Below are 10169 nucleotides of genomic sequence, written 5' to 3'. Positions count from 1 at the left end.
ATGGTTTGATTAGCATGAAAATGATGTTAACCATATGCCATGGTCATCTCAGTCACCAGATCTCAACCCAATTGAACACGTATGGGTGATTCTGGAGCGGTGCCTGAGACAGCATTTTCCACCACCGTCAACATAACACCAAATTATGGAATTTGTTGTGGAAGAAAGGAGATGCATCCTTCTAATAGAGTTTCAGAAACTTGTAGAATCTATGCCAAGGTGAATTGAGGCTGATCTGGCACGTGGTAGACCAACGGTGTATTAAGACAATTTATGTTGGTGTTTCCTTTATTTTGGCAATTATTTGTGGTATTGCTAGCGAAAAAGGAAGTCAGCTTTCTGATCTTCACTTTGAAGAGTGTCTGGTTCAATACACATGTACAAAATACCTTACACGACAACACTCCCCCCCCCCCCTCCTTACCCGGGCTCAGATCCAAACCCAGAACCTTGCTAACCACGCTCCTTCCCCTCCGCAACGGCAACCAATCAAGAAAGAGGTAATGGGTAGAAAAGAGCAGACGTTCTGTGCTATCCAACCAGGACCAAGTTAACTACACTGGCTTACAACAGTTGCTTTATTATCCATTTCTACCTTTTGACTGAGAAGAAGATGAGGGTCATCAATATGGTTCTTCTGCTGGTTTGTGCAGGTAAATATATGGGTCTTCTTTTGTGAAATGTCAGGAAAATTAAATATTGAAATCCAGCTTTAGGGTAAGTCTGTTTTAATTCCATACATATTTGCCCATGGAAGAAGTGTTCAGAAAGTAACATTTTGGCCCTGAGTGCCAAAATATTCAGGAGACAAAGGTGCTCAAAGTTGACCTATTTTGCATACCCAACCATACCTGAGACATCCATGTCTTCATCACTGGAAAAGATAAACGGTTGAGTTTGATATAATTCAAAAGCTTACAAAGTGTTGTCAAACTACAGTATTTTATTATGTCTTGAATATTTTTTTTTTATAAAGAATTGTCATTTTGAAAACCGTTAACGTCAATTATCTAAAAACGCTTCAACTCTGATTATTTTCATATTCACATATGTTGTAGCTTAGACCCTTTCTCATATCTGAGCTTTTTGTGTTGTGCCCACCAGCCTGCTTCTGAATACAGTATAGGTGTCATTTCCATCATAGAAATATAATTCATAGAATGGACCTATCCCTTCAGACCACTGCAATTTAGATGGTAAACAATTGACATTTTAATTGAATTGAAATTTTTACTTCTAATTCCTACCACAAAGATGACCGCCGGTCCACCCACCGCCTAATGTCAACTTAAATGGTCATGTCTATTCTGGTATATTTTATGATTTCAATAGGTTTCCTATGGAGGATTGACAGTATAATTTAAAACAACAGATATTCCCATTCAAGTCAACATTCTCTGATGTGTAGACCTCCAACGATTTTTGTGGTACCATTTGAACATTTCAATTTGATTCACATTTTAGTGCATTTATCAGCCAAAAGATAATATCCACCATATCCACAAGAGCATGATGTATCTCAACCGATGGATGGCACAACACAAATACCTTAGATCATGTAAAATAGGGTCTAAACTACAACATCTGTGAACATGAAAAAAATTGAAGTTTACGCGTTTTAGATCATTCATATTGAAAGATTTAAAAAAAAGATATATATATATATTTTTTAAATATTTTTTTTATCCCCAGAAATGATAAAATACTTGACTGCCCTGTTTGTAAGCTTTTAAATTATGTTAATCTCAACCATTTAATATTTCCCAGTGATGAAGACATGGATGTCTCATGGTATGGTGGGGTATGCAAAATGGGAGAACTTTGAGCACCTTTATCTCTTTAATGTTTGGGCATTCAGGTCTAAAAAGTCACTTCCTGAGCACTTCTACAATGGACAAATATGGAATTGTTCAAATCAAAAAGTGGCGCTGTCAAAAAGTGATTGAATCCAAATGGAGTGACCATTTAGCTATTGTAAAGAAGTCACTGCTTTTCAAAAATATAATATAATGACAACGCTAATATAATCCTCTTGTTTGGTGGGGTGGGTGGGGGGTGGGGGGGGAGTAGCCTTTGCTCAGTCCTTCAAGTCACAAGGTGGGGGGAGTCTGAGAGAGGCGGAGGAGGACATGTGGGGGAACTACCTAATGGACAAAGATGACAACCATGCCGAGGTAGAGTTGGAGACTTTTCATTGTATTGTATTAGTGAGTACCAACAGCAAACATTTTATTTGTAGCCCTGGACAAAAACACCTGATTCAACTCATTGAGGGCTTGATGACTAGTTAATAAGTTGAATCAGATATGCTTGTCCGGGTCTACAAAATAATTTGTACTATTGGGGATACTCTAAGGACCTTAGTTGTGAAACACTGCCCTACACAATACCCAGCTGGCACATTTGGTTTGTTGGAAGGTGTGGGAACGTATGTTTTTGGTTTAACATTGGATGTGGGAAAGAAGCTATAATTTTCCTGACCAGTAAAACAGAACATTGTCTGTTCTGTGATTGTTTATTTTTAGGTTGCAGGGAGGTTCTAAGAACGTTTTATTCTGGTTCTGTTACGGGAATTAAGTTATCAATGTTCTTAAACCGAACTTCAATTAAACTACTCAGTCTTACCCACCAGAGTGTGTAAGATTCTGGTTGAATGAAGCAGACGGATAGCCAGCCTACAATGGTCAAAACGTTTATTTATGAGAGCTCTGAAATCCTTACAATGTACAAAGCCTTTTATATTAACGCGCACACACACACACACACACACACACACACACACACACACACACACATCAGTAGAGAACTCCACCAAGCTTTAGGCGGCTGTATTTTTCCACAGTACACATACATTCCTTATCAAACCTTGCCACCTGTCTTCTAATCTCCTGCCAACTAAGCAGTTCGCAGGCCGTTGTTTCTCTCCCTAACCTAGGGAGGCATCTTCTCCTGTTCCTTTCCGAAGGTCGTCTTATCAACTCTGCCCTGCTCATTTTGAAGTGGTAACAGTGTCTTAGTTTTAAACAGTCTACTCACCCACAGCCATAGCCTTTATAATATCTAATATATTTCAACAGGTTATATGGTTTGTGAAATCATTAAGTGAAATCATTAAGTCAAACCTTTAATCATATAATTTCCATTACAGGTTCCTTTAATGTTTTTCTGGGAGGTTATATTAATGCTTTGAGAAGGGAAATTCTATGTTATTTTTAGGTTTTTGAATAACTTCCTTAACTTTCACTAAATGTTTCAATAAGACTTTTAATAACACTGCTAGCTTATTTCTTTGAACTCCAAGCACAGATAGGACACATGGAAATTCCTTACTCATTAATTATGCAAACACATGTATTTTTTATTGTAACACGGCATCTCTTTCCATGGAATTAGTCCACTGAGCCACCAGGATGGAGCTAGCATGCCATTTTTTGTTTACACATTCAAAGCTGTACATTTTCATCTATTAAAATAGACCCCATTTCAAAGAAAACAAGCACTCATTAAGATCAGGTGTGGCCAATTAGTGGGCATGGCCAACACAACTTTAGAGTGAAATGCTTACTTACATGCTCATTCCCAACAGTGCAGAGTTAAAAAGCAATATTTGCTAAATAAAAAAGGAAATAGTTACTCAATAAAAACAATAACGAGGCTATTTACAAGGAGTACCAGTACCAAGTCAATGTGCAGGGGTACGGGGTAGTTGAGGTAATATAGTATGTGCATGTGGGTAGGGGTAAAAGTGACTAGGCAATCAGGATATATAATAAACAGAGTAGCAGTAGTGTATGTGGGAGTGTGTCTATGTGTGAGTGTGTGTGCCGTCAATATGCATGCATGCGTGTGTGTGTGTGTGTGTGTGTGTGTGTGTTTGTGTGTGTGTGTGTGTGTGTGTGTGTGTAGGAGTGTCAGTGTAGTATGTGCGAGTGTGTAGATTGAGTCTAATGAGTGTGCATAGAGCCAGTGCAAGTCAATTTAGATAAATAAATAAATAACAAAGGGGTTCAATTTAAATTGTCCAGGTAGCTATTTGATTAACTGTTCAGCAGTCTTATGGCCTGAGAGTAGAAGCTGTTCAGGTGCCTTTTGGACACAGACTTGGCACTCTGGTACTGCTTGCCGTGGGGTAGCATAAAGAATATTTTATGACTTGGATTGCTGCAGTCTTTGACAATTTTTAGGGCCTTCCTCTGACAACGCCTGGTAAAGAGGTCCTGGATGGCAGGGAGTTTGGCCTCAGTGAACATACATAACAAGACAGAGGATAGAGAGAGTTTTGTTCATGCTGATCACGGCATGTATGTTTTTAAATAACATTCTCTGAACGTTACTAAAGTTTTTTTTTTTTATGGTTTTCTTAACATTCTCTGAAAGATTTGAGAACATGACTAAATAGAACCATGAAAACAACTTTAGGAAATGTTATGCTGAAGTACTGAAATTCCCACAGAAGAACTGTGTTTCTTAACATTCTCTGAACTATTTGAGAACATTCCCGATGTCAAACCAGTTGGAGAACGTTCCTAGAACATTACCAAAATATTTTTATTTATTTATTTATTTCACCTTTATTTAACCAGGTAGGCAAGTTGAGAACAAGTTCTCATTTACAATTGCGACCTGGCCAAGATAAAGCAAAGCAGTTCGACAACATACAACAACACAGAGTTACACATGGAGTAAACAACATACAGTCAATAATACAGTAGAAAAAAAATAAGACTATATACAATGTGAGCAAATGATGTGAGATAAGGGAGGTAAAAGCAAAAAAATGCCATGGTGGCAAAGTAAATAAAGTATAGCAAGAAAAACACTGGAATGATAGATTTGTAGTTTGAAGAAAGTTCAAAGTTCAAATATAAATAATATGGTGCAAAGGAGCAAAATAAATAAAATAAATAAATACAGTAGGGGAAGAGGTAGTAGTTTGGGCTAAAGTATAGATGGGCTATGTACAGGTGCAGTAATCTGTGAGCTGCTCTGACAGCTGGTGCTTAAAGCTAGTGAGGGAGATAAGTGTTTCCAAATTTCAGAGATTTTTGTAGTTCGTTCCAGTCGTTGGCAGCAGAGAACTGGAAGGAGAGACGACCAAAGGAGGAGTTGGCTTTAGGGGTGACCAGAGAGATATACCTGCTGGAGCGCGTGCTACAGGTGGGTGCTGCTATGGTGACCAGTGAGCGGAGGGAAGGGGGGACTTTACCTAGCAGGGTCTTGTAGATGACCTGGAGCCAATGTGTTTGGCGACGATTATGAAGTGAAGGCCAGCCAACGAGAGCATACAGATCGCAGTGGTGGGTTGTATATGGGGCTTTGGTGACAAAACGGATGGCACTGTGATAGACTGCATCCAGCTTGTTGAGTAGGGTATTGGAGGCTATTTTGTAAATGACATCGCCGAAGTCGAGGATTGGTAGGATGGTCAGTTTTACGAGGGTATGTTTGGCAGCATGAGTGAAGGATGCTTTGTTGCGAAATAGGAAGCCAATTCTAGATTTCACTTTGGATTGGAGATGATTGATGTGAGTCTGGAAGGAGAGTTTACAGTCTAACCAGACACCTAGGTATTTGTAGTTGTCCACAAATTCTAAGTTAGAACCGTCCAGAGAAGTTATGCTGGATGGGCAGGCAGGTGCAGGCAGCGATCGGTTGAAGAGCATGCATTTAGTTTTACTTGTGTTTAGGAGCAGTTGGAGGCCACGGAAGGAGAGTTGAATGGCATTGAAGCTCGTCTGGAGGGTTGTTAACACAGTGTCCAAAGAAGGGCCAGAAGTATACAGAATATAAATGTAACCATGTTTGAACTTTTAGGAAACGTTACGTTAAAGTATGAAATTCCAAGATTATTTTTTTTTTTTTTGTGAAGTTCCTTAAATGTGCTGAGAATGTTCCAAAGCCAACCCACTGGGCACACACTGATTGAATCAACGTTGTAGCCATGTCATTTCAATGAAATGAACATGAACCAACGTGGAATAGACATCGATTTGACGTCTGTGGGAAGCAACGATCCTGCACCTTTCCCAGAAAGTTGTGGGAAGGTTGTTTGCAAAATAACCAAAGGCCAATAACCCTCTCACCAAGCTCTATGAAATATATGGTTTTCAGAATGTTATGTGCTAGCTGGGTAGCCTAAATAAATTGGGGTTGCATGTGGTAACATGAAGATGAAAAAAAATCCCAACTCCTTGTAACCCATTGTCATGCCAAACATGTCAAGAGAGCAGAAACCGACTAAGCCTAGTGATGCTTGTTTTAATTAATCCCAAAGAAAGAAAGAAACGTGTATCAAGGTTTATGTCATGTCATTTTTGTCATGTCATATTTAAGTAAATACCTGGTTATTTTTGTAGCCTAAAATGTCTCCCTCTCCCTCAGATCAAAGCTGTCCTTCCAGGTGTCTGCAATGTGTGTAAGAGCATCATCAACAAGGTCAAGTCCAAGCTGGCTGGTGATAAGAACAGGGTAATGATGACAGATTGCTCACCTTCCCGTTTACAGTCACAGAATAATCTCACTTTAGGTTTAACACTCTTTAATAAATATCATGCAAATATTAACTTTGTAGTTTTAACACACCAATCTCATCACTGTGCAGTATAGTATAGCCATAATAAAGCCTAGTCAGGGTCATATTGAAATTATTGAGTTACCACTTTATACTGCAACAGTTGAAGTCGGAAGTTTACATACACTTCGGTTGGAGTCATTAAAACTCGTTTTTCAACCACTCCACAAATTTCTTGTTAACAAACTATAGTTTTGGCAAGTCGGTTAGGACATCTACTTGGTGCATGACACAAGTAATTTTTCCAACAATTGCACACAGACAGATTATTTCACTTATAATTCAGTGTATCACAATTCCAGTGGGTCAGAAGTGTACATACACTAAGTTGACTGTGCCTTCAAACAGCTTGGAAAAGTCTGGAAAATGATGTCATGGCTTTAGAAGGTTCTGAAAGGCTAATTGACAGAATTTGAGTCAATTGGAGGTGTATCTGTGGATGTATTTCAAGGCCTACCTTCAAACTCGAACGGAAGGACTGCCCGTTCCATGATCTCGCCATCACGGTTGACAACTCCCTTGTGTCCTCCTCCCAGAGTGCTAAGAACCTTGGCGTGATCCTGGACAACACCCTGTCGTTCTCCACTAACATCAAGGCGGTGACCCGATCCTGTAGGTTCATGCTCTACAACATTCGCAGAGTACGACCCTGCCTCACACAGGAGGCGACACAGGTCCTAATCCAGGCACTTGTCATCTCCCGTCTGGATTACTGCAACTCGCTGTTGGCTGGGCTCCCTGCCTGTGCCATTAAACCCCTACAACTCATCCAGAACGCCGCAGCCCGTCTGGTGTTCAACCTTCCCAAGTTCTCTCACGTGACCCCGCTCCTCCGCTCTCTCCACTGGCTTCCAGTTGAAGCTCGCATCCGCTACAAGACCATGGTGCTTGCCTACGGAGCTGTGAGGAGAACGGCACCTCCATACCTTCAGGCTCTGATCAGGCCCTACACCCAAACAAGGGCACTGCGTTCATCCACCTCTGGCCTGCTGGCCCCCCTACCTCTGAGGAAGCACGGTTCCCGCTCAGCCCAGTCCAAACTGTTCGCTGCTCTGGCACCCCAATGGTGGAACAAGCTCCCTCACGACGCCAGGACAGCGGAGTCAATCACCACCTTCCGGAGACACCTGAAACCCCACCTCTTTAAGGAATACCTGGGATAGGATAAAGTAATCCTTCTAACCCCCCCCCCCCCTTAAAAGATTGAGATGCACTATTGTAAAGTGGTTGTTCCACTGGATATCATAAGGTGAATGCACCAATTTGTAAGTCGCTCTGGATAAGAGCGTCTGCTAAATGACTTAAATGTAAATGTAAATGTAAACTCAGTGCCTCTTTGCTTGACATCATTGGGAAATCAAAAGAAATCAGCCAAGACCTCAGAAAAAAATTGTAGAACTCCACAAGTCTGGTTCATCCTTGGGAGCAATTTCCAAACACCTGAAGGTACCACGTTCATCTGTACAAACAATAGTACGCAAGAATAAACACCATGGGAGGACGCAGCCGTCATACCGCTCAGGAAGGAGACGCGTTCTGTCTCCTAGAGATGAACGTACTTTGGTGCGAAAAGTGCAAATCAATCCCAGAACAACAGCAAAGGACCTTGTGAAGATGCTAGAGGAAACAGGTACAAAAGTATCTATAGCCACAGTAAAACGAGTCCTATATTGACATAACCTGAAAGGCAGCTCAGCAAGGAAGAAGCCACTGCTCCAAAACCGCCATAAAAAAAGTCAGACTACGGTTTGCAACTGCACATGGGGACAAAGATAGTACTTTTTGGAGAAATGTTCTCTGGTCTGATGAAACAAAAATAGAACTGTTTGGCCATAATGACCATCATTATGTTTAGAGGAAAAAGGGGGAGGCTTGCAAGCCGAAGAACACCATCCCAACCATGAAGCACGGGGGTGGCAGCATCATGTTGTGGGGGTGCTTTGCTGCAGGAGGGACTGGTGCACTTCACAAAATAGATGACATCATGAGGATGGAAAATGATGTGGATATATTGAAGCAACATCACAAGACATCAGTCAGGAAGTTAAAGCTTGGTCACAAATGGGTCTTCCAAATGGACAATGACCCCAAGCATACTTCCAAAGTTGTGGCAAAATGGCTTAAGGACAACGAAATCAAGGTATTGGAGTGGCCATCACAAAGCCCTGACCTCAATCCTATAGAAAATCTATGGGCAGAACTTAAAAAGCGTGTGCGAGCAAGGAGGCCTACAAACCTGACTCAGTTACACCAGCTGTGTCAGGAGGAATGGGCCAAAATTCACCCAACTTATTGTGGGAAGCTTGTGGAAGGCTACCCGAAACGTTTGACTTAAGTTAAACAATTTATAGGCAATGCTACGAAATACTAATTGAGTATATTGTATGTAAACTTCTGACCCACTGGGAATGTGATGAAAGAAATAAAAGCTGAAATAAATCATTCTCTCTAGTATTATTCTGACATTTCACATTCTTAAAATAAAAGTGGTGATCCTAACTGGCCTAAAACAGGGAATTTTTACTAGGATTAAATGTCAGGAATTGTGAAAAACTGAGTTTAAATGTATTTGGCTAAGGTGTATGTAGACTTCCGACTTCAACTGTATATCTCTGCAATTCTCACAATGTTATGTAAGCAAATTAATTTGTGTCACCAATGACACAAACTGACACATTCTGTTTGTGATATTGGTCTTTATTTTTACTTGCAGGATGACATCGCTGCTAAGCTGGCCTCTATTTGTCACAGATTTCGGATATTCAAAGGCATCTGCAACAACCTGGTCAATAAATACAAAAAAACAGTGATTGATGCACTTGTCAGTGATGTGGATGCAACAGTTCTCTGTAAAAAATTGCGGCTATGCAAATGAGATACCTTTTACCCATGACTGCCCTGGTCACGGGTCTGCGCATACATGTTATGTCCATTTCTTTCAGATGAACACGCTGTCATAGCTTAGCTTTACATTATTTTCATACACAACTGTCTGGATGGAATGGCAGTCTTTAAAGTCACTTGTATTGCTATTGCAATTTTCATTGAATTAAATACTGAAACATATTCAAAACGGTCTCCTTAGTTTCACAATAAAACCCTTGCTATTTATGTATACTATCTCACTGGAATGCAGTCTAGAAAAAGTGGCTTGGTGTCTCCCTTTTGGACCCTTTACATTGGAAAAATCAACCTGTGAAATAGGGATCAATTCGTGTTGTGGAAGATTCAAGTTATAGCTCGATTGAAATTTAAAAGCAATGTTCCCGCATCCACGGAGACTGCATTTATCAATAAACTATGCATATGTCGGCTCAATCGGAAATTACCTTCACATTTTAACATGGATCTTCCGCAATACTTCCGTGATACGGATTGAATCCAGCCCTCAACTGACAAATGGTATATTCAGTGCTATCAGAATATCACTATAAATGTAACTGAGGAGAATGAGGGCCAGCTCTCCTATAATCAGTATTAGTCTTCTGCTGGTTTGTGCAGGTAAATATGTGGCCCTTCTTTTTTGAGGTAAAATGTAAGGCATATAGTTAGTAACTAAATAGGCCTAATGAAATGTAACTAAAGAGTCCTCATGAAA

The 10169-nt window shown here is 40.4% G+C and overlaps 1 protein-coding gene across 2 annotated transcripts; it reads left to right on the top strand.

The window, feature by feature from the left end:
- Positions 1-498: 498 nt before the first annotated feature.
- On the top strand, positions 499-9644 carry LOC115172855 (antimicrobial peptide NK-lysin). 2 transcript variants are annotated; one of them, XM_029730662.1, is made up of 5 exons: positions 499-653; positions 2071-2174; positions 5052-5157; positions 6382-6468; positions 9285-9644. In XM_029730662.1, the coding sequence occupies exons 2-5, from the start codon at positions 2158-2160 to the stop codon at positions 9444-9446; spliced, it is 372 nt and encodes a 123-aa protein (XP_029586522.1). In that variant the 5' UTR covers positions 499-653; positions 2071-2157; the 3' UTR covers positions 9447-9644. The 2 variants fall into 2 exon arrangements, with proteins under 2 accessions (XP_029586522.1, XP_029586521.1); XM_029730661.1 differs by lacking the exon at positions 5052-5157.
- The last annotated feature ends 525 nt before the right edge of the window (positions 9645-10169 follow it).

The sequence above is a fragment of the Salmo trutta genome, chromosome 33 (genome assembly GCF_901001165.1).
Source record: "Salmo trutta chromosome 33, fSalTru1.1, whole genome shotgun sequence".
NCBI lineage: Eukaryota > Metazoa > Chordata > Actinopteri > Salmoniformes > Salmonidae > Salmo > Salmo trutta.
This window is presented reverse-complemented; position numbering and strand designations above follow the sequence as displayed.

Coding starts and splice junctions, on each gene's coding strand:
- LOC115172855 (XM_029730661.1), top strand. CDS start 614: ATGAGGGTCATCAATATGGTTCTTCTGCTGGTTTGTGCAG. Junction 654..2,070: donor TCTTCTGCTGGTTTGTGCAG/GTAAATATATGG, acceptor GGGGGGGAGTAG/CCTTTGCTCAGTCCTTCAAG. Junction 2,175..6,381: donor AAGATGACAACCATGCCGAG/GTAGAGTTGGAG, acceptor CCTCTCCCTCAG/ATCAAAGCTGTCCTTCCAGG.